The following is a 25,935-nucleotide window of genomic DNA, read 5'->3' on the forward strand; positions in this document are numbered from 1 at the left end:
TTCGCACCACGTGCCCTTCTCCTCCACTTCGTCTCTCTTTCTTCCTCAAGCACTCCTTGGGGCGCCCGTTTGAGGGGAGCGTTCGCCGTCTCCGCTGACTTCCGTACTCCCAGGCAGCCACACTGTAATCGGTATTTCGTTTCCCGCAACTGCACTATAAGCGATACGTGTATATATGGAGTGCTATGGGAAAATTAACGGGAGTCTGAAAAGACCACACTATATCTGGTCCTGCACTATAAGCGGTTACGTTATAAGTGGTTTATACTGTACATAGTTTTACTTGGTGATTTACTAATTATTTTTGTTTTTCTCTAGACTTGCAATGTTTTAATTGGGAGGGCGGTTGTACGGGTTATACCCCAGTCAGATGGGCAAATTTAGTGACACTTTGAGCAAGTGCACTTCACCATTAGTGTCACTTTTGCAAATTGCAAGCTTCAGGGCATCGCATGCATTCTGCAGGAACGCTGCATTGTAGACTGTTTCATGAAAGTATGTAGTATTAGTGCCATGGTTGAAAAAAAAGTTATTTGTGGTTGGGGGGGGGGGGGGGGTAGTGCTGGGTGAGAATGGAGTGCTTTTATTAGCACTGAACAGACATGAGGCACAGGTCCACTCGCCTCGACCGAAATGAGCGCCGAGCAACAGTGGAATGATGTCGGCACTGTGCAGGTGAAGGTGCTCAAGTGCGTTCCCCCAATCACTATGGACAACGTAGTGCTGGGCCAGTATGTAGGCAAGCCTGGTGGCACTGGAGATGAGACCCAGGGCTACCTGGATGATCCTACAGTGCCGAAGAACTCCCGCACGGCCACCTATGCCACAGCAGTAGCTTACATCAACAACGAGCGCTGGGAAGGAGTGCCTTTCATCCTGCGCTGTGGCAAAGGTGCGTGGGTATCTGTATCTATTATGCAAAGCATTGCCTTTTACATTACACTTAGTGGTAGGTAGGGGCGTCCTCATTAAAAAAGAAAGAATGTGTGTCTGATGGTGGGATTTGAACCACAGTCCCCCAGCACAGCTGGCAGTGTGTGGGAACTGTGTGATATTTTTGGCAATGAGTTCATGTGTAATCTGTACAGAACAGCTATATAACATACTTGATAAGCAATGCACAGTTGCAAAAAGTCATATATACGTTCATTACGTAACGAGGGCTCGAATCCGGCAACATTGGTGCCTTCAGGTAGCATATGTGGGTTTATTGACCAGTTGCCTTCACCAAAAATGATCACATACTCGTGACGCCTGCAGCAGAAAGGATGTTCCACATCCGCCGCCTAGGTTTGTAAGTGGTGGTGCTGGCTAACACTCCCAGGGTTAGTTCTAGTTGTAAGACATAAATACCCCAGAAAGTGGATGGGAAAACGGCGCCGCGGTAGCTCAATGGTGAGAGCATCGCATGCGTAATGCGAAGACGTGGGTTCGTTCCCCACCTGCGACCAGTTATTTTTTCATCAATTTTCATTTTCAATAATTTATAATTTCTTTAATTCAATTAGTAACTACAAGTAATTTCCCCTATGTTGTCCTTGGTGTCATTGTTTGGTGGCTTCTTATGATATATATAAATACTACACTGAATAAACAAGAGTTAGCTTTTGCTTCTTCAGAGTATCGGCATGCCAATTTTCTGGCACATTGAGCTAGTTTTTACTGCCAATCATTTATGTATCGCATGTTTTCTTTCTTTGTCCTGCCCTATGTTCTGTGCTCTGCAGCACTGAATGAACGCAAGGCAGAGGTGCGCATCCAGTACAAAGAAGTTGCTGGTGACATCTTTGCCGGCGAGAGCAAGCGAAACGAGTTGGTACTGAGGGTGCAACCTGACGAGGCCATCTACGTCAAGTTCATGACCAAGAAACCCGGCATGGCCTTTGACATCGAGGAGACCGAGCTGGATCTGACCTACGGCAGCCGCTACAAGGTTACTGCCAATTATTTCGTCACACTTTCCTAAATATTTCTGTACTCTCCGAAAATAAAAGAGGCCTAGAGAAAAAAAGAAAACAAGAGTTCAATATTGGTAGAAGTAAATGCACTAAAAGGTTCGAGCAGGCCTTCTTTGAACTTTGGCTATTTTGTTTCACAACATAAGCATGTTATCAGAGCGTAGACCTCTATCATAGTTGACTAAATTGCTGTTGCCATTTCGCTAAAGCGCAACTTTCTGCTAAAACAGCACTGGAAATCTGCTTGAATCAACTAAAGATGTGCACACACACATACACACAAAAGTAAACATGTAAAATCCAACATCTGTGCAGTTTTACCACTACATAAGCTAAAGAATCCACCAGACCTAGTGAAGAATTCCCTCTACATAGTGGCAGCACTGGTTGTACATTGACACTAATCTTTGGACTTGTTTACAGCAAACAGTGGGCAGATCAGACTTGGATGTTGAAATGAGAGGACAACAATGCTGTCCTCATCTTTTTTTTATTGTCCAAGTCTTCTTAGCTAGCGGACAAATACACACAAGGGCTGAGACTTGCCAAGTCATTAATGTCATCATCAAAGTGTCTAGCCTGCACACTGTTGATTGTAATCATTTCCCACCAAACTAGCCCAAACTTGCACTCTGCCTTCACAGTTAGTCGTGACTTGATTCGTCTTTCCTTGCAGGGCATGGTCATGCCGGATGCCTATGAGCGGCTCATTCTGGATGTTTTCTATGGCAGCCAGGTGCACTTTGTGCGCAGTGATGAGCTGGCTGAGGCGTGGCGAATCTTCACACCCCTCCTGCATCAGATTGATCGGGAAAAGCCTAAGCCAGTGCCTTACGAGTATGGCAGGTACGTCCTCTCCTCTGCTGGCTGGCAGTCTACAACTGCACATTCTTTTAAAGCGAATAGCTTTCTTCTGCCCATTTTCATGGTCGGTGGTCGAAGGATGCACTTTCACCGCCGATGCAAAGGCGCCGATGCAAAGGGAGTGGGTTCACGCGCAACCCAGTCGCGGGGCGCATTCGATGCTGTATGCCAACAGCTCTTTCAAATGAGCATGCTGTCTGCCTATATTACCACTTTAGATGTGCTGGTTAATGGCTCTGTTCTCTTCAGAATTACGCAATGAGACAGCAAACGCAATCTGATTATCCTCACTGCAACAAATATACGCCTTCAAGCACACCACTTGTTTAATAAAGCGATTAACTTTCTAGAAACATTCGGCTATCCATTCACATTGACAGTCTCCTCACCGTCGATGGTTTCTGAAATATTTTTACCTAATTTGCAAGGGTGCTCCTCTGCATTGCACTTTTGCCCATCTAATGGCAGCATCGAACATGGTTCAAATGAACATGGAAGTGCTAGCTGCACATGCTGAGGCTTGTCTATAGCCCATGATTGTATATCGAGAGCAATGTCTGCACTTTCCATGACATAAGACATAGAAAATGTGCACTGCGCTTGTATGCACTGATGGTGAAAATGGCTACGCCGCCATCAGCCTCATGGGAAAACTAGCTTTACAATTATGAAAAGGGTACAAGCGTTTTATGTTGGCATTTTCGGCTGATGCAGTGAATGAGCTGCAACTTTAACATCCTGTAAAGGCAGTACCTTCAAGGAATACAAAAATGGACCGCATGAAGCTGTCAGCCACCTACTGAGCTGGCATATTCTAACCTGCTACTCTGCACTGGGAAGAAGGGGGAAACAAATGATAAAGGATGGATTGGATAATGATAGCTCTGGGTTTAGACAGAAGGCTAGCACAAAGGCATGCCCCTATGGAATACAGTAGGGCAGTACCTACTTGTTCTTCAAAATAACTCTGTCGGATTTCTGTAGCTCTCATTTAAATATGAATTGTGGTTGAATATAGAGAGGCTTCCATAAGTCAGCAGCTACATTTTATGAAAGAAAAGCATGATTGAGTGCATTGCTGGTGCGGTAGGAGGTATTTGTATTGTTCTACCTGTGTGGCTCCTATTTATGTATATTGTTTCCTAAGGTTCTCAAAAACATGTGGTTGATCCCTCTTATATAGGAATCGGTATAGAACACGAAAGTGAAACGTGTCTTCACAGAAGTAGTGTAATGTTTATTGCACATTGATATATAATGTCTATTGGTGTTTTGTGGCTAAAGCGCCCTTAGGCGTTGATGCACCCACGCTGACGCCTGGTGGCACGTCTCCTCCATCACGACTACCAACGTCGATGACCATGAGCAACCGTCGTGCATATGGAAGCTGCACTACGCTGCACACGCTAGCACAACGCGAAAGACGAAGCACGTAACTGACACACTAATACAACGCGCAAGACAAAGCACGTAACTGAATCGTCACCGAGTCAAATCAGCGCGTACAGCGCGTCGTAATTGCAGCCTCCGCGATCAACTTCAGAAACATTTTCAGAGCTAATTGCGGAGGCCACGCTCCGCTGTGCTGAGTACGGTGAACGCCACCTAGGTGGCGTTGGTAGTGCTTCTTGATGCCAGCGTCCCTTCGAATGCTGGCATCGAGGCGTCGTAGTGCTGAGACCACCGAAGCGTTCACTGTCGGTGCGCGTTAGTGTCATAATGCAGTACTTCTCTTTTCTGCTCGTAGGCGGCGGCACCGCCCCGAGCAAGAGCGCGGGTACACGGAGGAGTGTTAGATATATAAGGCGCGTCTGTGTAGCTCTCTGCAAATGCGTTTGTGGCGCAATGGGTTAAACGCTCGGCGATCTATCGTCGCGGACCGAGAGGTCGTGGGTTCGATTTCCAAATTTTGCATGTTTGTGGAACTTTTTCTTCTGGTTTCTTTCTTTGTATTATGTTCTATGACGTATTTCCGTGACGGAAATACGTCGAGTGAAGTCTTGGTGGACCCCGGCATAAAACACTTTCGTGTTAAAAAAAAAAAAAGAGATATCAGTAACGTTTAATCAGCTTTGTTGAACTTAACGAACAACAAAAACACCTCTCTGCTTATGACCTTTACTCCATAAAAAAATTGTCAGCTGAACGCTTTCACATTGAAACATCTGCTAATGCATGCTAGCATACTCTGGACTTGAATGCATCTTAGCTAGAGCAATACATCTGTTTCAGGACTGCAGTTTCTTTCTTTCTCACTTGCTTTCAACACACTTGCACTTTTAACCATTGCATGCCAATGCAATAGTTTTCATTATTGTAGATTTGAATGATGTCTATATGTCGACACTGGTCGAATAACGGAACGGTATATTTCCAAAGGCTGTTGCAATTGCATTGACATATACTACTAGCAGTAAACAAGTCTTGCAAATAGGATAAGTGTTGTTACTTGAGGCAGACTGTGTTGCTGGCCATGTGTATTTCTAACAGTGGCCCGATTGTGCACGGCTTTTGATTAACTATTTATAATTATTTTCCATTTTCAGCCGAGGCTTCAAGGAGGCAGACGATCTCTGGAAAAGAGCGGGTTTCAAGTTCTATGGCACATATCGTTGGACAAAAGCTTAAAATCCATCCTCGTGTATTTATAATTATTGCATACATGTGAAAAAAACAAAAAACATGTTATTTACAGAAAGAAAGCAGTAAATATGCTGCTTCAATTATTCTTTTTCAAAAATAAACATTGATACATTGATTCTTGAGTGTCTGGTTTCTTATAGTTACTGTTCACATTTCAATTAAATAATGTACATCCACATTGTTTTCAATGAGTGGACTTAAACATGTGTTTTGTAACACTCTTGTACCTTATCTTTTAAGGTGATTGTACAATTGTGAGTGGTTCCTTTCTTAGGGTTGAACTAGCAATAAGGATTAGCACCTTGTAGCACTTGTTTTCAAGAATAATGGTATTATTATTATTATTATTATTATTATTATTATTATTATTATTATTATTATTACAGAGCAGGGTCCTTTTTTTTCCCCTGCATGTGACAGAGGATTCTGCCATTTGAATTATGTGCAATATATTCGTTTGTGTAGTCATAACAAGCATTGTCTCTTGAAAATAATGCTAATGTATCTGCTATGGCTGACTGTTAGTTCAACACAGGAAATCAAAGGTTGTGCTGTGCTTATTAATGAGTGCAATAAAGGTTAATTCTAAGCGGCTGCACATTTTGTGTTTCGAAATCTTGTTGCCTTTAAAGTATAAGAATATAATGGTACATTTGGTTGATTAATTTGATTAAAAGAAATGTGTACTTGTCAGTGTTATGTTTCTGCAGAGCCTGCAGTATACATCAGTGTGGTTAAGTGCTTGAAAAGGTTACTACATAAACAAATGCTAATCTGGAAGTTGCACTGCTGATGTAATGTGAAATTGCAAAGCTATCGAACTGCAGACTAGGAACATAACTGCACAGCCACCGCTGCCCTGCTCTTCTGTTTTTAGGTCCTGTCACGGGACCTGGTAAGTTTGAATATGCTTGCTTGTGCTGGTGTATGCAAGTGCTAAAATGAGGAACTGACTTGTTTTAAACAAAATACCAAGGTTAATCTAAATTTGAACTGATCTAGAAACATTGAATGTGGGATGTTTACAAGGACAGCTGAATTTAAATAAAAGAGGCAGTTATATTGCTGAGACATCCACTATGCTCTGCTCAGAGGAAGAAACTTAATTACATATTTGAACAAGAACACTGCTATACCATTAACTCGCGTGGCAATCATTGTACCACATTCTTTTTAAATACTTTTGTTATAAAATTAGTCTCGTGAAAAGATTTGCATTACTTATAAGATGAATGTATCAAACGTCCTACTCTACGTATAATGCCACAGATTTGAACAGTATTACTTGAAAAGTATTTCTTCGTTACTGTTGCGCCAGCCCAGTCGTATTATGAAAAGAGCACAATGAAATATTTAACCTTATATTCTAGCTTGAGTACATGGACGACCAATTATGCTGTATTAAAGTACCTTATTGTGACATGTACGTAGGCTTGATAAAGTTAGTGCAGGAAATAATAAAATCCTGTCGTCCATAAACACGTCGTCTGGAACCGAAACTCTCGCGCGGTGTGCGCAATGCGCGCAAAAACGTAAATACCGCAACAACAAGAAACCATGACGTCATTACTCTCTGTTGCCTACGTCACCGCTGTTTACAAGAGCGCCATCTTGCCTTCTACAAATTAAAGGGTCAGCGGCGCGACGCTTGATCTGTCGTTCTAAGCTAATTACAGCTATTACGCGTCCCTCGACTCCCCAAATATATGTTGCTGTATCCGGATGAATAGGAGTGAAAGGACTTGTTTGGCCGTCGTCATTTAACCCAGCATCTTTTCGGACGTGAAAGGTAAGTGTCCCGGATTTGCCCTCAACTACGGAAGAACAGAGACCACGCGACGCAGGGACGCGTTTTTCGTCTCCCGGCGTATCTGTATGTGTACTAGCTTTGAGCCGTTTCAAAACGCCGTGATCTTGTCTCTTTCAGAGGCCCGACGACTCGTTTGGACGACAATGTCGCGACTCAAGCAGGACAAACGAGGTTGGAAAGCGCACTTTACGTATTTTGTTATGCAACTCCGACGATGAGGTGTGGGGATGGGACCGGCAATATGTTCTGTTGAATGGCACTTTAGGAGTTGAAAGCTGCATTTTCCTCGCTTTCAGTGACCGAGCTTGAGCAGGCAAGATTGAAGCTTGATGGCGTACTTCAAAGCCTCATGGAAAAAACCGAAGAAAGGTGAGCATGCAGAGTCAAAATAGCATATCACTCACCCGCGTTGTTGATGTCAAGTATGCTGAAATGCCCGCGTCTTTACGTGCGATGATTGCCCGCGTCTCGGGCGATGATTTTTGAGTGTCGCAAAATTTATAGTGACTAGGTCACTTGAGCGTCTACGAGCGACAGCGTTCCTAGAACAATGCCAAGCCAGCGCTGGCCAAGCGCGCTGTCGCCTGTAGACGCCGAACGCGTCCGGCGCTAGTCACGTGAAATCTGGCGAAACTGAAAGCATGTCCGAAAGTGTCGCCCGAGAATACCGCCCCTGGTCTTTCTTTGACAACGTAAGTTTTTTTTTTTTCTTTCTTCACTTTTAATGTGCTGTTTACTGAGCCTTAAAGGCTGTTACACTGAAGAAACAATGTTATGGGCTGAACACAGTTGCTAGAACTGTCGCACTAAATAACTCGTAGATTACAGAATGACCGTCAAATCTGCGCGAACAGAGCCGAAACACTTAATCAGCAATAGGAAACTACAATATAAACATTATACTTAGGGAGGTCCAATCATCTGAGGCCAGTAGGCCTTCAATTAGTCGGTCTTTTCTAGGTAATTATGTGTAAAGCTTGTGTAATTTTTTTTTTTTTTCAGCCAGAGTTCATCATCACAATCGGAAGATGAATCAAAGGCATTGGATGCTGCTGCTAAGTGAGTGTGTGATCATTAGCCTTAGTCTATTAATGCACAGTACCATTAGTAGTGTTTGATCACAATGCATTTTAATTTGTTTCAGGGATGCTTCTCCTAAGAAGGTTCAGAAGACCCAGAGGAAACGCCGTCGAAAAGATGACTCTGCTGTGCAGAATTCAAGTATGCTTTACTCATGAAAATGATATTGGATTTCCAGAACTATATGAAGGATGTTCACATATGGAAACTTTTATGCATCCTTGCATATCACATTTAACATTGTGCATAAAAAATGTTTCTTTCAGTGGAATAAAACGGTCCTTTTCTTAAGGCAGTTATTGAAAAGATAAGGCTTCCTTAATAGTGGACAAATTTATATGATGGACACCTTTCTTTTTGTTACAGACACGTACATCACAAAAATATATGGCTGCAGTGTTGACCTTGCCCAGTTCGATGAGAACTCCCCATTGTATTCAATGTGTCGCAGCTGGATACAGAATAAACCTCTGCAGAGTTCGGAGCGGAACCATGGTGTCGCAGAAATAGACAAGAAAAAGGTAAAGAGCATTTCTTGCATGTGTGACAGGTGTAACATACATTGGGTGCTAGAGTTGCTTGCCAAGAACAGCAGTTTTTACACTGGCAAGTGACTGCAGAAGTGAGTGGGGGTACTTATGATACCATAGGATAAATGAATGCAATTGTTAAGTTGCTAAAGCGAATGAGGCTGTTTTCATGCATTTCAATATGTTGGAAACTAGCTATTGTATATGGTTTGAGGTTGCCCTACTTGATGCAGAAACAGCTTTGCAAAAAAAAAAAAAAAAAAAAAAAAAAGCCACATGAGGACAGAATTCTCTGTGCCCTCGAGCCTTGTTCTTGCATTTCTCTAAGCGTGTCAAGTTTTCCATTTCAGTGTTGCGAGTTAGAACAATGACTGTGCTAGCTAAGCATTGGCAGGTCCAAATGCAAAATTTTTTATTTGTTTAAATTGTAGCGTGCAAGTCCATGCAGCTGCTTTTAATGTTGCCTTCCAGTATTGGCTAATATGCTGGTTTGTCTGTAGTTGATGAGGAATGTATTATTCAGGATCAACTCAAGAATGTAACGACTTAACGAAAAATCATAGTGCAAGTACACACAGGTTATGCTGTTTGTTGAGAAACAGAAGTTAAGTTATAGGGTTTTACGTGCCAAAACCAGTTCTGATTATGAGGCACACCGTAGTGGGGGACTCCGGAAATTTAGACCACCTGGGGTTATTTAACGTGCACCTAAATCTAAGTACACGGGTGTTTTCGCATTTCGCCCCCATCGAAATGCGGCCGCCATGGCCGGGATTCGATCCCGCGACCTCGTGCTCAGCAGCCCAACACCATAGCCACTGAGCAACCACGGCGGGTGAGAAACAGAATAATGCTCATGTTGTGGCAACACATTGCACTGACATTTAACAAATCAAAAGGAATATTCCGCCTCTTACCAAGACTGTTCATGTTTGCTTTTATTCTCTGTAACTGTGAGACATTCCCATCACGCTTAAGTCTCCCCCAGTTACAGCGTTTCTCATAGCCTGTGGGCTGTTTTGTGTACATTAAAACCAATTAATCAATACTCTGAGTTTCCCAGCATTACAGATAAACTAGCCCAAAATACTGGCTTTCTGCTTGATTTCACGTTTGTGAAGTACAACAGTTGTTTTTTGCTCTGTTGCAGAACGCAAATGATAGTGCAGATGAGGACGACACAAAAGGAATTTATTTCCTACCTGCACCTGTGCCACCTCCCAAAGACGATGCTGGTAACGTCAAGGACCTTCGAATACCTTCACCTGTTCCACAGCCCAGTGAAAAGTTCTTCATGGCATCGGTGAGGCCTTGTGGTTGTGCATGACGAACATTCCAGATGAGATGGAGACAGTATTTTAGAAATTGTGGTGTCTTTCGATCTCATATTCAATGATCGAAAAGCAGCTGTCACACATGTTGGTTATAGAAAACTGCAGTCACACTTGTCGAGGCCTGTTCAGTTTTATTAGACATAACACCTACTTTGAGCTGCGAGTTACTAGTATTATGTTGACCTAAAGTCAGCTAATTTGAAGTAGTTGTGGTGTTTCGGAGACAAGAAACTGACCTTGGTAAACTGTTACAACATTCAATGACCATTGATCGAGTCAGGAGAAGAAGTCCACGGCATTGGCAAAAAAAGTTTACGCTTGCACTGCTGTGCAAAATGTGGTATTGGCCAAACAGGAACACGTAAGCTGCACCAATTGATATCAGCCTGCATATTTAGGCTGCAAAGAAAAAAAAAAATTGCAGTTATCTGTGGTCTCCAGACTTTCTTGCTCTCAACTGTATGTTCCCCTTTATTGATTACGAACATCGGTAAAAGACAGTAGTCATGTTTCTGTATGCAAGAAAAGCTCTGGAGGGTGTTTTAATGGTTATGTCAAGTGTGCGTGAAAATAAAGGCATTTTCTCTGCTGGCATTTTAATGGCCGACTGTTAAAAGCATAGCAACAATTGCTTTGTGCAGTGAAGAAGTGGTTTTGTTGTACAGCATTTTGATGATGACACAATTCAGTGCAGCTGTCTGGCCAAACAGCTGTGTGAGTCTGGGTGCTTTTGATTTGCAAACTGCAATACTACTGTGTTGCAATGTGACTGGACTTGCTGCCAGTTCCAAACAGTCAAAGGCATTCACAACTCGTACTTTGGCATGTACTCATTCCTTGGTATTTTATTGTCGAGTGCCAGAGTAGGTTCTATATCGGTGCTTCTAAAATTGATCATGGCCTAGATAATTGTGTAAAATTAGGACCATCCTTACTCTGAAGTTCCTAGCCGAGGTCATATGGGGCCTGGAAAAACCAAGTAGAAATTTGCCCAGCCATGTTAGCTATTTGTAGTTTTCACATTAGACGTACTTATAGGATCCTTTCGTGTATCTACTTCATGTAATTTATTTAAACCAAGAAATGGTGCTAAAAACTGGCATCTCTTGTCCAACTTATAAGAACGTGGTGATTTTAATTTCAGGATGACAGCGAGATTGTGCCTGTGAATGTCTTGCTGGCTGGCCATCAAACACGTTGGAAGAATGTGCGACAAAAGTAAGCGAAGTCTGTCCTTGCTGGTTACTTCGCTTAGTTTAAGTGGCAGTACCTAATTAATGTTTTCGTTGAATTTTAGTACTGATAGTGACTTATCTTATACTCCCTCCTGTAACCATTTGGAGGAGATATCATTGTGCCATCTAGCACTATTCAACATCACATACTGCTTTCATGGGGTAAAATTTTCAAACAGGTCTATGTACACTAATGCTGTGAAATGTTCGACACATGCCATATGAAATCGACAAATCTGCCCAAGAGCATCACTCTGAATAAATTCTAGCATGAGAGTGGCACAGTTCTTACCCTGTGCTATAGTTTAAGAACAGTGCTGTAAACTGGCTTTTCATCTGTCGGCACAGCATTTAGATTGCGGCAGTACATAATTTGCATGCAACAGGGAATGTATGATCCCAAAGCCTTATTTTTGCTCCGGCGTAGTGTGTGCTTGCAGCACAAATTTTTTGCATAATATCCGACTTTACACCTGGACGCCTTGTAGACATTGACATATTCCAAGAATATGCACAGTACTGTTTACCTAAAGCATTTCCACTGGCTTTTAAACCAATAATTACGGTTACGCAAAATGTGTCGGCTGTAATTGGTAGCATCAAAGAGTCTCAAAACTATTGTGACTGTTTCTTAATGTAAATTCCCAATGACAAATTTGGAATGTTGCCGATGCTTAAAATCAATTGGTGGTTGTACCTGATTTGAAAATTTCTGTGCAACTCATTTCGTTGGGAGCACTCTCTTTTGCAAGAAATGTTGGCTATACACAAACTGCTTATATTCCTTTTTGCTGCTAGGTGGAAAGAGGCGGCTATGGCAAATGAAGAGCGCTACAAAGAAAGCGCAGCAATTCTTCTCAAGGCAATGAGGCAAGTTGGGGATATATAAACTATTAAAATGTCAACATCTGTGACTGGCTGGAATTTATAATTTTGTAAGTCATTACCAAGAACACTTCATTAATATACAACATCACATGCTAATATTCTGCCAGTTGCATAAGTGACATGATTTTGATATGTACAACCGGCAGTTATCTGTGCCCACTAAGCCATCAATTTGGTTAGTACATGTCTTTAGATGAGCTGTCATTTGCACAAGTTATTTGCTTTTCTGATATCACTGACACACCTAGTATGCACTGTCCGCTTGTGCAAGCTGTCCCACTAAGCAGTCATCTGCTTATACATGCTTAATGACACTTTTACGTGAAATCTTAAACTAACATTGTAGCATACAAGGAAGAATGCTGTAATATCTCTCCATGTGTGTGATGTAATTTCTTTTTGAATTCCAGCAATGACCAAGATGCACCATCGCAATGGGAGAGTGCACCATCTTAAGGCAATAAGTGGTTCTACTTGCATCAATCCAGTGCATTACACGACATGTAGCATCACAGACTTGAATGCAGTTGAACTCTCTGTATCAAAATGTATACATGAGCTTAACTAAAACACAAGTGTAGCACAGTGAATATTTAGTATGTGAGCATTACTGGCCATTTGCAATGCACTGACCTTGTACTTGAAAACAAGTTCCAACTCAAAGCTTCATTTAACTCAGCTAGTTTAGGACAGCGCTGTCCCTCAACCGAAGTCACTAACTGCATCATAAATACTTATCCGTAAACATCTTACTTTTTGCAGAATACTAGATTGCCGGAGACATGGACAATAGTGGTAGTGCGCCATCTTGTGGTGTAGAGCTTAACTAGGGACGACAAAGTTCATTGCAGCAACCAGCTGTAAAGCTGTTGGTGTAGACAGCGACATTTGCTAACATGCAGGTTAAAAAAAAAAAAACACTTTTTTCTTCACCAGGAACACCCATGTAACAAAAATGTTTGACAAACCATGGCAGGACAGTATCACCAGCATTGTTACTGCCAGCCATGTCTCTGGTATTCCGCAGTAAAGGTTAACACATATACGGACAAGCTAAAACTAAATGCTTGTCTACGATTCTTGCGATAAGAAGTTGCTTGAGAAAAGTAGCTACCCCTAATGCCTTTTGAATGACTTGAGTGCCCTCTACTTTCTGGAGTTCAGCTGGAGTGTCAAAGTTGAGGAATGTTTAGCTTATCCAAGCTGCACGTGATAAAGGGGCCCTGCAGCTCTGTTTTATCTACGTTGCAGTAAAGTACTGCCTCACAAGCCTGTTCTCGCAAAAGAAATTCAAAAGCATTTGGTGTTGGTATAGTGGAAATATTGACAATTGGAAGTTGCCCTTCTAAAAGCGATAGTGCTGGCTTAATTCTTGAGCATGAAATGAAGACGAGTGCGGCTCTGAGACAAGACTATCAGTACTGCTCATTTGGTGCTCATTAATCTTAAGCAGTATACATATGAACTGACGAGCTATCTTCAATTCCAGACTGTGGCAGCCACATTATAGAGTTGCGATGTTAAATGTCTGTGTGCTTTGCTTTCAGTTCCCTTTAAGGGACCCTGCATGGTCAAAATCAATCCAAAGACCTCGAGAGCTGCATCCCTTTAAGCCCATTGTGGAGCTACTGGACGTAGAACTCAATTATTACTATTATCCCTCTCCTCTAGTCTTTTGTAGCAGTCACAGGCTGTGCAAGTGTGCTCGCTCCGGTCTGGGCTCTGTCCAGTAACTCACTGTCATGCCTTTTGTATATTCTTTTCTTGAGTGCCTGAACCTGTTACTGTTGGTCTACGGGCATTCCAAGTTTCAGTACCTTTGAAGGCAGGCACTTGAACATAAGGAATGTTGAATTAACAGGGTTTATAATCCAGAAGCAATAAATAGGCCGCAAGGGATGCCACAGTGGAAAGCTCTAGATTCCTTTTGACCAGCTGGTGTAGTTCAATGCGCTTTGCAACCTTGTGCTCAGCAGTAGAATGCAACGGCCACTGTGGAAGCCATTAGCTAATGTTGAACTTTTGGAAGGTCTGCTGCAGATGTTCGTAACTGCACAATTTCAGAATTTGTTAACCACTCTAGTGTGTTTCAAGGCCCCTATAACACTGTGACACTACATTTTGGAGTATGCTGTTGCCCTGCACCAATACTTTTGACACTGCTTTGTCTCTCTTGGCTCCATGCCCTTCACAGCAAGGATTAAACGTTTGTTGCGAGCAAATGTTATTTTAAAAAAATGCCATGTCTATGCTGATCAGCAGAATGCTATGGCTATTGGCCACCAAGTAACTGTGGTGAGTAAAAAAAAAAAAAAAATTTACATTTGGCAGAAAAGCATGATGCAGCACAAATACAGTGACCCTTGAACTCCCAATACACAATGTTTATCTTAAATTTGTTTATTGTCATGCCCAAGCCAGATACACCTTAGCAATGCCTGAAAGTGAGTGACTGTCGCATTGGTGCTGCCAAGTGCATACCCAAAATACTGGCATGACAGTTCTCACACCTGTTGGTCAATTGCTTGCAATGAATTAAACCTGGAACAGTGTATTGTGTCCATGACAGTTGCATTTTGCCTTGCTCTGTGATGTCAGTGGCTCGGTGCATACAGGCTGCCTAATTATAGAGCATAGAGACCAGCTCTATTCTACAGTAACTGTGCTTGCCAATATAGTTTTGAATAGCTTTGTCTTTGACAATGGTTGCAGCAAATTTCGCCATGTGACCATGTTTTAAAGTCTGCCAAGTCAAATGTTCTTCTTTTCAACACTTGTTGCATTCATTGTTGTCCTCGCCAAAGTTCAGCTGCGAAGTCCGGTTATTGTATAGCTAATGGTGTGCATTGTGGAAAAAGTAGTTCCTTGCACTTTTTGTCATAGCCTGATTTGTGCCCACGTGTGTAAGTTATGATCATACTTCTTTCCCTTTTCTGCTTGTTGATGTGTGTGATTTGTGTATGAACTTTCCTTGAACTGGTTCCTAAACATTTGTTTACTGAGTAAAGCTGAATAAACACATTCAAGCATTATTCTACGTTGAGCTTGTTTTGCAAGCTTCCCTGCGTCACTATTTATTTCACTCTGCATCATCACAGCCTGTACAAAATATTCCATAGGAAGCATTCACATCAGATGGCAATGCATAGAAAAACCCAATATAGAGTGCAATATACACACAGACCCTTGATAATTGCTGTACACAATCTGCAGAATAAATTTCGTCATTTGTCATTTTGCTAAGAGGAAGAAGGCCCTCCCCTGCTGTCAAGATGTCCTCAGCCTTTGGAAGAATACCTGCAACAAAAGAAAAGTGGCTGCACATAATGAACTGAAAAACAAAAGCCACAGCTACATAAACAAAGCAAGCTCAGCATCAGGTTCACATGAAAGTTTATAGTAGCAGACACCCGTCAAGATAATATAAGTATACTAGGGAAATTGTCCTGATCAGCAGTTTTTAAATGTATGGAGTTATGGAATCTCTTCAAATGCTCATAAGGTGTTTAAAGCAGAATTTCGTGAATAAAGTAAGCTAAAGAGAGGGTACTGTATTTTATGAAACTAGATGCAAAGACTGCCTGCGACAAAATTTTTATTTATAAAATAGCATGCAATATACTAGTTGGCAAAAATGTTGCTAAGCCAATAATAAAGAGGCCCATGCACAATTCATATCAAAGAGTATACCTCATAGAAATGAACAGCACGAAAGACAAGAACAAGGAAAGAAGCACACGGGACTTTTCCCTGTCTTTCGAGCTGCGCGTTAAAATTAATCAACCCCAACTGGCCCAATTTTCCGTTCTGTTGAGAGTGTACTTGTTAAACAAGCAACGATAGTTTTAATACTCTGTACAATGTATATAATGTACAAAATATATTTGGCTAATGCTAAAACAGCATTTAAAAAAGCACAGCATGATTTTTGCGTTATTCACCCCTTCCCACTGAAGCGCAGCGTTGAAGATAACTAAAAACCCATAGAATTGAGAAAGCATTGCAAGGCAGCAGTGCAGAGTAAAATGGAATTATCTTTTGTTGCATTACAAAGATTCTGCTTCGTGGAGGTCTTGTGCCACGTGTGATCACTTGCTTTGGAATAAAAACCAAACGTGATGAGCTAAGAAAAAGGCGATTGTGCAGCCAGAAGATGCAGAAATCACGCAAGTGACACTGTAGATGACAACACACGCACTGCCAAGTGAAGTTGCCACTTACCTTAACGTAGTTCTTAAACACCTTGGGATCACCCTGCAGGTGCATGCAGTAGTCTTGGATCTGCTGTGGCGACAGCCTCAGCAGGGTGGGAAGGTACTGGGTGCGCAAATACTCCACGAACTCCTCACCCTGAAATCGAGGCCACATGTAGCGCCAAACTCTCAGCGCATTCTGCGACTTTGTCAGATTCAAAATCATGGCTGCCCCCTTTTCCTTTTTTACTTTATTTTTAATTTTTGCAAGCACTTTGTTGTATGCGCTAAAGCCTGCCTGCGACCGAGTGTTACTGTGACAGCCAACAATGGCTAGACTAAAAGATTAAAAGGCGCCAATCTAGTTTACTGAAGTCACTGCCACTTCTGGAGTGTTCATAGGCTGTCATACCTATGCAAGTCAGTACAGAGTGATGATGCACTTACCCAATTTAGAAGGTACAATAAACAGACCGACTTACTAGTTGAAGAGACAGCAGTTTCAGATTCAAAAAGGAGAATTTAACTCTGGCTTGGGCCATACTTGGGAATTTCACAGGTTGGCCAATCTGCACTTGGCAAATCCTGCAACTACTCTACAAGTGGTCAGTTTCAAAAGCTGCAGCACATGAGATATTACAACCTCAGAGACAAAAGTGATGTGCTCTTTACTTCCCCAAGCCTTGGCACACTAGGTGTCTGTTGTGTGCAGTTAGTATTTGCATGACTATGGCACAAGTTGTGTTTTTTAAAGGTTGAAAATGTTTGTGCAGCTTATATGGGCAGGTTACAAGCATAAGACTATGGCACCTTTTTAATTTAAGAAGTGGGAAAGTGAAACGAGCAGAAGCAGTGGTACACACCCGCTTGGCAAGGATCATCTTCATGCAAAGAGCACTTTCAGATAAGGCCTGGAAAAAGGAGAAAAACAAAGTTTGTCAAGGCTGACATTCCTGAATTTACTGCACCAATGGCTTAGACATCACCCGAGAGATTACATACAGAAGAACACTAGAAAGAAGGAGGTTGCTGTCTTTTCTGTGTTTCCATTACTGCACTTGCAGGGCTGTTGTGAAAGGACGGGTTAGAGAATATGTTACCCACAATCCGGCGCAAGTTCTGCACTCCTTAGGGGCACACACTGGCCTTGAACAAGAAGGCTACAGCATTGGGTCAGTTTCTACTATCGCACTGAGTGCAAGAGAAAAGGTTCATTAAACCTTCCATGTTCTAATGAAAATTGTAGGCAACGTGAAAAGCAGTCTGTGCGGTTTCAAATTGAGAATCTTCGCCTTCAAAACTACCCAAAAGTGTTTAAAGCAAAGGTTTTCAAACTTTCATGGTAAGCATGTTTCCCATGGCCCAGAGACAAGTACGATTGTTGTAAAAATATTTCAACATTTAAATATATGAGCAAAGAACCACTGAAAGCGCACTGCAATGTTTTAAAAACCATGGGGATCTTTGCAAATTTGCAGAAGGATGAATTAGTGAAGAAATGTGTCATGTTTACTAGCCTCAGCTAAATCTTGATTGGCTGAGGCACACACACATAAGAGGCGCTAAAGAGAAACAATAGATCAGCGGAGATTGACGAAATGCTCCTTCAAAACTCATTAATCGTCAATCATGCGGTACTAGGTTGAATACTGGAAGAGAAACTGAAGGTCAAAGTCCCATTTTCTTAATTTTGCGCCGAACCACCAGCACCGGTACGTCAGTGCGACGTCACAGATTTCAATGCATTTTTACGCAAGTGTAAACGTAAGTGTAGAATAAGAGTGCGCTGTGAAATCGGCGAAATTATGTTTCTTGTCGCGAGGGAAGTGAGCACCGGAGGAGGAAGGCGCCTGGAGGTGGAGAATCGCCGCATCCGCGCACTTTCCATTGGTGCTTCGATGCCGCGGTGCTCTCTGCACATGTTCGTGGCGTCTCTTCTTTGCACGTGTAGCAATATGCACTTTCCCTGTGGCACACACCAGGCGTCACACCATCGAGATCAATGTACCGTCTGCGTTCGTGCTTCGACACCGCAGTGCTTGCTGTGCACGTTCACAACCACAGTGTAGTCCATCTTTACCAATAAATAGGTGCAAGCAAATGGTGTCAAAATTCGTGGCGTCACGACGAGTTGGTGCGGAAACTTCAAGGTGGCTTTGCTACCTGTCTTTCGTTCTTACGTCTTGTCTAGATTACCATGAGTTTGTGCGGAAACTTCAAGGTGGCTTTGCTACCTGTCTTTCGTTCTTAGGTCTTGTCTAGATTACCAAGCTTCTTCCCATGGCAAGAGTAGCTTTTTTGGTATTGTGGAAAGGTAATTTACCAATGAAGCTGAACTAATTTTTCTCTTTGGTCCTTAAAGTACCAAGGATCAGACAGAGTAATGCTGAACAGATGCCTACCACAACTGCAGCTTACAAGAGTTATTAAACAATAAACTGATTACACACCAAGCCCTTAGCCACATACCAGGATCGTCTGAGCATCGGTCAGGTCAAAGGTGTCTTTGAGAGGGGCATGGAAGCAGGCTGGCACAACCGACTTGTACACGAAGTCTACAAAGTGGGGCTCAGCATCTGGTCCGCCCCATAGCTCCACCATTTTCCGCAGGATCGTGAAGCAAGTCTTCTGAGCCTGTAAAATAATTGCTGCCTGAAGCTTCGAAGGCTCAGACAGGTAAGCTATGCCAGAGAATGCCTCCAAACATATTCCCTGAGCAGGCACGTGCCATTTTTTTGGGCAGACGTAACTTTTTTTCACAAAGGTGAAGTCTGCATAGAAAGGAAACAAGGTGTAGGTCAGCAAGATATCAAATGTGACATAAGGCACAACATACTTACGCATTGAAAATGAGAGATAAAAAAAAGCAGCTTACGTTAATTATGGTAGCTGCTAATTAACCCTTTGAGGATCGAATGTTTTGAAAAAACTGTGGATATGTGGTCAATTTATTTCATTGGAGTTTATAGTCGTAGGAAATTATTGAAAACTCATGAACACAGCAAAACTTTATTGCAAAAATATTTTGTCTCAAAAACACTTTACTCACATTAACAGTATGCACACAAATACATTATACAGTAGGAGATCGAGAAAAATGTGTAGCAAAATTTATGGCTATCAATTTGCTGTCCCAAAAACGCGTTTCATCAGAACAAGAAACGTGTCAGGAACGAGTTGGAAGAAAACATGCTTGAGCAGTTGCCATGAGAAGAGGCACCACGCACGGCCATACCGAAATCATGACTGCGCGCACTCCAGTGTACGGGAATACGCGAACCACAACGGAAGGAAGAGAAAAAAAAAACACCCTTAGTAGTATCTCTGGACCTTGGCCGCGCAGGCCTATATCTATGCTGCCAGCAACACGATAGTGGCGGCCGGCCGTAAAAAAACAATAGCATCTCCTCACGACGATGCGCATGCAATCACGTGAGCAAGCGCTTGGAGGTAACCAAGTCCAATTGTGCACACCAGTGAGGGGAAACAATTTCAAATGACTTTGGGAGACGCCATAGAGATTGCAGCACCTCGAAACTAGTAGGGTCTCACATGCGAATTATCAAACATAAGATCGGCACCATACATGTATGTCAAAAATCCTCATAAAGGGTTACGTTCAGGTAGGACAGTGCAGGAAGAGTGTCTATACATGCTATATATACATACTACACACCTGGCACAACTGCCCAGTCTATATTCTAGAGTAAAGTTCACATTTTGATACAGCCTTTGCCTAAAATGAAACCTGATGTCACTAAACCTTTGTTACCCAGAGAGACCATAACAGATGCCACAATCACTTGCAAGGATGTTACTACAGAATGCTCCTGTTATGAGATTAATTTGAGCAACATTTTGAGCGCATTTAATAGCGGTGCTTGACCGAAGTAATTAAAGAAGTGGATTTAGCTTTTTACCTACGAAAGCAAGTGGCAAATATGTCGCATGTAATTGCCTAGTCTGAATGACAACTTACCACTGGGTCAGGGAATTCGACAGCACCCTGGATGATTGTCGTGAAGACTTGTTCCAGGCTTTGTGCATCTAAAACAATAGAGGATGGGGGAAAAGGAGTGAAAAATCAAGCGTAAAAAAAAAAAAAAAAAAAAAAAAAAAAGCCTCTCGCAATAAGCAAGTGACTGACCAAAGTTCAGCCAGCCATCATCAGCATTTTAGGTCCTGTAGAATGTTTGGGTGAATAAAGGCATACTTGTGCAATAAGCACCTGGTGAATTCACTTTCTTTGTCCCTTTAATATTTCCATGCTATTCAAATAGAATACACCGAGATGTCAATTATAACAAGATATTGTTTTACTAAGTAAATTGTACTTCAAACCACCCGAGCAAAATTCTCAGTTCATCGTCTAACTTGTACATAGACAACGTTGTATACAGTCAACAGACAATGAAGCCAAGAAAAGCATTGCGGAAATTAGCTTTAGGTGAAATGGAAATGTAGAAAATAATAAAGGAAAGGGAAATGAAAGTGGACGCAAAAATAACTTGTCGCAGGTGGGAGATGAACCCACAACCTCTGCATTACGCGTGCATTGCACTACCAATTGTGCTATGACGATGGCCATCAGTTCGTCCACTAACTTGGGTATTGTCTTCACAGTGCGGAAACAAGACAAAGACGACAACAATGTGAACGAGAACAAGCGAGAACAAGCGTTTGTGCTTGCTCACCTTCTTCTTGTCCTTGTGTTGTTTCTGCGCTGCGAGTTGGGATCATAAATCACCAACTAGCCTGTTTGCATACTTCCCTAATAAAACACCAGTTATGTGCCCTGCACATTACATTACCTGCTTAATCCACACCATTGACTTGTGTATTAATGTAACACCTGTAATTTTTTTTTATTTAACTGGTTGCCGCACGGTCCTTAATCATTGTAGCATGCTAGTACTACTGCAAATCACTGTAGCATGCTAGTACTACTTCAAGTAGTACTACTGCAATTCTATATGCATAACCTTTCGCATGGCACTGTACTCACCTTGCGAAGCAACCACCTCAACTACGTTGTTGGTGATGATGGCAGCCACGAAGAGGAAGTAAGCGCGTTGCAGCAGTTGCCGGTCGCGCAGCGCCTGCTCATCGCCGGGCTCCACAGGCGCGGCCAAGGCACCGAAGATGACCCCGACCAGTGGCATGAACATCCGTTGCAGGAAGGGCACCACCTCTTTCTGGAACACCCAAGACAGCTACCCCCCTTGCAACCTCAGGTGGCCAAACCCCGCAGGGCCTGTTTCCAGGTTCCTTCTAAACATGGCTTCTAACAAAGCTCGTGGTAGGTTATTAGAGTGTACTAGAATGGGGGAGTGGGTCCAGCGGACGCCTTAGCAAGCGGCGAGGGTGAAGCAAAAAACACGAATAATGTGGCGGCGCTGCCGTCGCCTTCTTCTGAATCTTCGGCCAATAAACGTTGGCTCCGGCTGTTTCGGCAGCGCTCATTGGCTGAGGCGAGCTCGCGGGCTGAGTAGCTGTCGTCTGCTTGACGCACCGTGGTTGTTGCGTCGTTTGCGTTCTTTCCGCCGCTCTTTTTTCATTTTAATTACAATAGATCGGTGGGGAATATTCTCAGTGTTACCGCCACCGAGTATCCGCCTGTCAAAGCTCCATGCAGCTGCGGTAGGGTCTCTGACGCGACAAGCGTCCGGCCGGCGAGCGGGGCCGCTCATTCGGAAGAAAGTGATGGTGGCGCCACCTGGATTTTCCATAAAAAATGCCTCAGCGCAGAGCCCTCGTTGGACCCATTCCCCCAATTTAGTACACTAACGTTATCTAAGGAGTGCTGACACATAGTTTTTTTTTAATATTTTCGAAGTTGTTGAAACTGACCACATGATTCTTGCACATAAAGGGGTGACACTTAGCAAGTATGAGTGTTGGAAAACAGTTACAAGACATTGTCATTTGATCCTTAAGTTCAACCTCAGAATGGCAGACACTACAATATTGTCATTCTTGCGATGTGTAGTGATAACGTTAGGTGCTTGCTGATTAAAAAAAAAGAAAAAAACATTTCCGCACATCTCTAGGTTTCACTTGGGTGCGCAAGCCACAGCAATAGCACGAATGGAGTAAACCATTCCTATGAACGAAAAGTGGTTCACAGGAACCATTATAGTTGATTCCTTAGGGTGCTCTCACATTTGCCAGTATGCTTTTTAGGATTTAAAGAGCTGCAAAAGTAAAAATAAAATGCAAATGCAAAATAAAATGATGGATCGAAAACGTTGTGTCAGTCCTCCTTTCATGCTGGTCAGGAGCTGAGACAGAGAGGCTTGAGAAAAGAGCGAGTGAGCAAGCTACAAAGAGTAGGATGCCCTCCAAGCTGCTTTAACAGTGAATCTGATTGCTTGATCCTGAGCAATTACAACAGCCTTCAGGTAGATACGTGGAATTCAGGAACTCTAGTCTTTTGAGAGGAAAATAAACACTTTGCAGCAGATTGCAGCACAGGTCTCATATGCAGCCAGTTCTAGACCTCATCCATGCTGCATCATAATTTCTATGGTTAAAAAGCACCAAGGTCACCAAGGCAGCCAAACATAAGATAACGTTATTGTCCTTGAAGCTGCCACCTGGGAATAATAGTGGGCAGCTGGAGAACAACCTCAATTTAAACACGGATTTCAATTTACTCTTGCTACTCCCTCTCCACAGATAAGAAAATTGCAAAATCAGCTTTTACTATGACTCATCTCACTATAAAGACAACACATTAGACATTACTAATGATTTATTGTCACTTTCAAGATAAATTGTCTGCTTTGACTGTTAGGTTTAACAAAAGATACCTCAACATCCACAAAAGTGCGTTGAAATCTGTACCAGATAGCACCACAGCATTAAGTAATGGCCAAGTGTTGGTGACAGGAAATGCTTTACCAAAGTTTCCTGGAACATGCGCTTGCAGAAGACCATAGTCAGATTGTATGCACCCAAGCAAACAGCAAGAACACTGTACTAGAAGCATCAAATTACAATACACTTCCGTTAAACCGACTACGGTTAATTCAATTTTTTTGTTAATTTAATCCTGACTAAAGGTCCCGGCCGGCGCCCGTGCTTTTCTATGGGCCGTTTCATTCCATTTGTTAGTTCGATCCTAAAATTGGTCTTCGCCGGTTAATTCAAACTTCGCCAGCCAGCACGCACTGCACATTACTTATCTGGTGACCCCAATAACAACCCCTTTAGTGGCACTGTCTTTCTCGGTGGAGCTTAGGGGACTGTAAATGTGTTGACTGCACGTCGTCTCCCATTAAAAACACCCATTTTTGGTCTGCCCTAGAAGCTCACAATGTTTGATTACAATATTTACCCCGATCCTAACGCGCTCATTTTTCTTTAACAGAATCTCACTGAAAATTGCAACACAAAACCAAAACTACCCTTGTGGCATTCACATGCTTTATCGCATAACACAGATGTACTGCAGCAAAGCTGACTTTTAAGAAAACGGTCGTCAATGTGCAACACATACTATACCCTTGCCCATTTTTCTTGAAAATCGGGTGCCAATTAGATTTTTACTTTTTTAGGAGCTTTAATGTCATTTCTATGCTAGTTATCTACTTCAGACACATACTTCGGCATCTTGTTTAATTCAAACCGCTGGATAATTAGATCAATTGTGTCGCTCCCGTCAGGGTCGAATTAATGGAAGTCGACTGTATTTGCCATAACTCAGTACAGCTTTTTAAGCTTTTATGACATCACAAGTCCTCCCACCTTGAACTTGCAGACGATCTGGTTGATGAGTGGTATGAGCTCCTGCACCGAGCGTACGTCGGGGTTGCGCAGAAGCTGCTCACAGGCACGAGGCACAAGTGGCAGCACTTCCTCTTCGAGGCACACAACCATGCGGTGAAGGAACTGCCGCACACCAGCCTGGAGCAATGGCTGCTCGTACGGAAGCTAAAGCAAAGAACGCAAAACAGGTGAGGACAGCCTGTGTACAGCTTTTGTCGCGAGTAGCGCTAGCTTGTGCTTTGAAATTGGTTAAAAAGAAATTCTGGAGTTCCACATGTCAAAACCACGATTTGATTATGAGGCTCGCCGTAGTGAGGGACTCCAGAATAATTTTGACCACCTGGGGTTCTTTAACGTGTACCCAATGCACGGTACAGAGCGTTTTTGCATTTCACCAACATAGAGATTCAACCGCAGCAGCCGGGATTTGATCTGGCGCCACAGCCTCGACGGCAGGATTGAAATTAGTTGCTACGACAGGCTATGTGTACTGGGGTTGCAGTCTGGACTGATAACTTTTGGGGATACCTTCAATTTTGTGCACCAGGTACAATTTCTTCTGTCCTCATGCTGAAGCATATAAAAAAATTTGATGCAAATTCCTCCCGTTGTTGCAGCTGCTAACAGATGCCGTTTCACAGCCCTCAAAACATTGCCCAGGACTCACATCAGCGTTGAACTGGCCCGACACTAGGAGCATGGAAGTCGCCTCAAACAGGTACAGCTGTTTACTTGTCCAGCCAATCAATGCACTATGAAAGTGATTCACAATGTGCCCACAGGTATCAAAAAGACTAATGAGCACATAGACATCAAGGCCAAATGCAAAACCAAATAACCCACTTTAAAAAGGAAGCACCTTTGGTCAGCAGAAGCTGATAGTTCCCCCCCCCCCCCGCCCAATGTAAATCTTGAACGATAGCCCACTGTATTCTTTTGCCCTACAGTTTCATCCTATGTAAGAGCATTTATAAGTACTCACATCCAAGGCCTGTAGGAACACCTGAAGTGCTTCCAGGTAAATGGAAACACAGTTGCAAGCTTTCATAGTTTGCTGATTTGAGAATGCCTTGCTCGTCCGACTGGAAGGTAAAATGAACATTTGTGAAAGGGTTGTTTTTAAAGAACATAAAAAATTACTTTGATAGCAAGAGCCTTGATGTGTAATGACATTCAATTTAATGAAGTTTTTGGCAACAAACATGACTTCTGAAATTGATTGCAATATTATGAACACACAAGGCTTGGTATTGGTTTGCAATCAAACTGACTTCCGCTCACCTGGTCACTGCAATGGCATGATTCATGCACTCTGCAATGTCCCGCCGCTTCTCCTCTGCAGGCTCAAGAGGCAACCGCTGGGCCAGAGTCTCGAACTTGCGCATCACAGGAGTCAGCTGGTTCTTCAAGAGCAGCTGCTTCTTCTGAGAGTGCAGTTCACACAAACAAAAGATATCACCATTAAGTACAGACTGGAGAAGTTAGCATCCATACATGCATTAACTAGTATAAAGGTCTTTATTTGGGGAGGGACAGTAACTCGTAGTTTTCAGCAATCTATTCCTTTCAGAATTCAACCTTTCCCCAACTTTTCTCGTGCTAAACGACTCTTGTTCTCATTCTTTAAACA

The 25,935-nt window shown here is 42.7% G+C and overlaps 3 protein-coding genes and 1 long non-coding RNA gene across 10 annotated transcripts in view; 2 read left to right on the forward strand and 2 right to left on the reverse strand.

The window, feature by feature from the left end:
- The window catches only part of LOC119460921 (glucose-6-phosphate 1-dehydrogenase-like), a 61,749-nt gene extending 56,169 nt beyond the window's left edge, over nucleotides 1–5,580 (forward strand). For all 5 annotated transcript variants that reach the window (XM_049672725.1, XM_037722056.2, XM_037722052.2 and 2 more), the window contains 4 exons: nucleotides 676–892; nucleotides 1,728–1,933; nucleotides 2,635–2,804; nucleotides 5,369–5,580. In XM_049672725.1, the coding sequence (XP_049528682.1) occupies nucleotides 676–892; nucleotides 1,728–1,933; nucleotides 2,635–2,804; nucleotides 5,369–5,450 (675 nt within the window). In that variant the 3' untranslated portion in view covers nucleotides 5,451–5,580. The remainder of the gene's footprint in view (nucleotides 1–675; nucleotides 893–1,727; nucleotides 1,934–2,634; nucleotides 2,805–5,368) is intronic.
- The window catches only part of LOC125947598 (uncharacterized), a 47,246-nt gene extending 38,978 nt beyond the window's left edge, over nucleotides 1–8,268 (reverse strand). Inside the window, exon 1 of the long non-coding RNA XR_007468428.1 lies at nucleotides 7,680–8,268. This is a non-coding gene — a long non-coding RNA (uncharacterized LOC125947598). The remainder of the gene's footprint in view (nucleotides 1–7,679) is intronic.
- On the forward strand, nucleotides 7,055–15,349 carry LOC119460924 (protein lin-37 homolog). Its single transcript, XM_037722061.2, has 10 exons — nucleotides 7,055–7,254; nucleotides 7,393–7,446; nucleotides 7,572–7,644; nucleotides 8,278–8,334; nucleotides 8,420–8,496; nucleotides 8,722–8,876; nucleotides 10,036–10,188; nucleotides 11,364–11,437; nucleotides 12,253–12,324; nucleotides 12,753–15,349. Exons 2-10 carry the CDS (start codon nucleotides 7,419–7,421, stop codon nucleotides 12,796–12,798), a joined length of 735 nt encoding a protein of 244 aa, XP_037577989.1. The 5' UTR covers nucleotides 7,055–7,254; nucleotides 7,393–7,418; the 3' UTR covers nucleotides 12,799–15,349.
- Nucleotides 10,274–25,935, reverse strand: part of LOC119460923 (exportin-T) — a 43,660-nt gene continuing 27,998 nt past the window's right edge. The window contains exons 18-27 of one of the 3 annotated variants that reach the window (XR_007468422.1): nucleotides 25,587–25,729; nucleotides 25,288–25,387; nucleotides 24,285–24,470; nucleotides 21,541–21,748; nucleotides 20,515–20,582; nucleotides 19,005–19,169; nucleotides 17,399–17,446; nucleotides 16,564–16,692; nucleotides 15,527–15,639; nucleotides 10,274–10,618 (exon numbers count right to left, since the gene is read on the reverse strand). Coding sequence is in view for 2 of the 3 variants with exons in the window: in XM_037722057.2 (XP_037577985.1) it covers nucleotides 15,610–15,639; nucleotides 16,564–16,692; nucleotides 17,399–17,446; nucleotides 19,005–19,169; nucleotides 20,515–20,582; nucleotides 21,541–21,748; nucleotides 24,285–24,470; nucleotides 25,288–25,387; nucleotides 25,587–25,729 (1,077 nt within the window). In the remaining variant the exon portion in view is untranslated. Of the gene's footprint in view, nucleotides 10,619–15,371; nucleotides 15,640–16,563; nucleotides 16,693–17,398; nucleotides 17,447–19,004; nucleotides 19,170–20,514; nucleotides 20,583–21,540; nucleotides 21,749–24,284; nucleotides 24,471–25,287; nucleotides 25,388–25,586; nucleotides 25,730–25,935 lie in introns of those variants that run through there. The other 2 variants (XM_037722060.2, XM_037722057.2) reach the window with 2 other exon arrangements.

This window comes from Dermacentor silvarum, chromosome 8, assembly GCF_013339745.2.
Source record: "Dermacentor silvarum isolate Dsil-2018 chromosome 8, BIME_Dsil_1.4, whole genome shotgun sequence".
NCBI lineage: Eukaryota > Metazoa > Arthropoda > Arachnida > Ixodida > Ixodidae > Dermacentor > Dermacentor silvarum.

Bases quoted from the DNA above. Each gene is read 5' to 3' on its own strand.
- LOC119460924 (XM_037722061.2), top strand. From the start codon at position 7,419: ATGTCGCGACTCAAGCAGGACAAACGAG. The intron at 8,877-10,035 runs GTAAAGAGCATT...GCTCTGTTGCAG, and splicing joins CAGAAATAGACAAGAAAAAG to AACGCAAATGATAGTGCAGA. The intron at 10,189-11,363 runs GTGAGGCCTTGT...TTTTAATTTCAG, and splicing joins AAAAGTTCTTCATGGCATCG to GATGACAGCGAGATTGTGCC.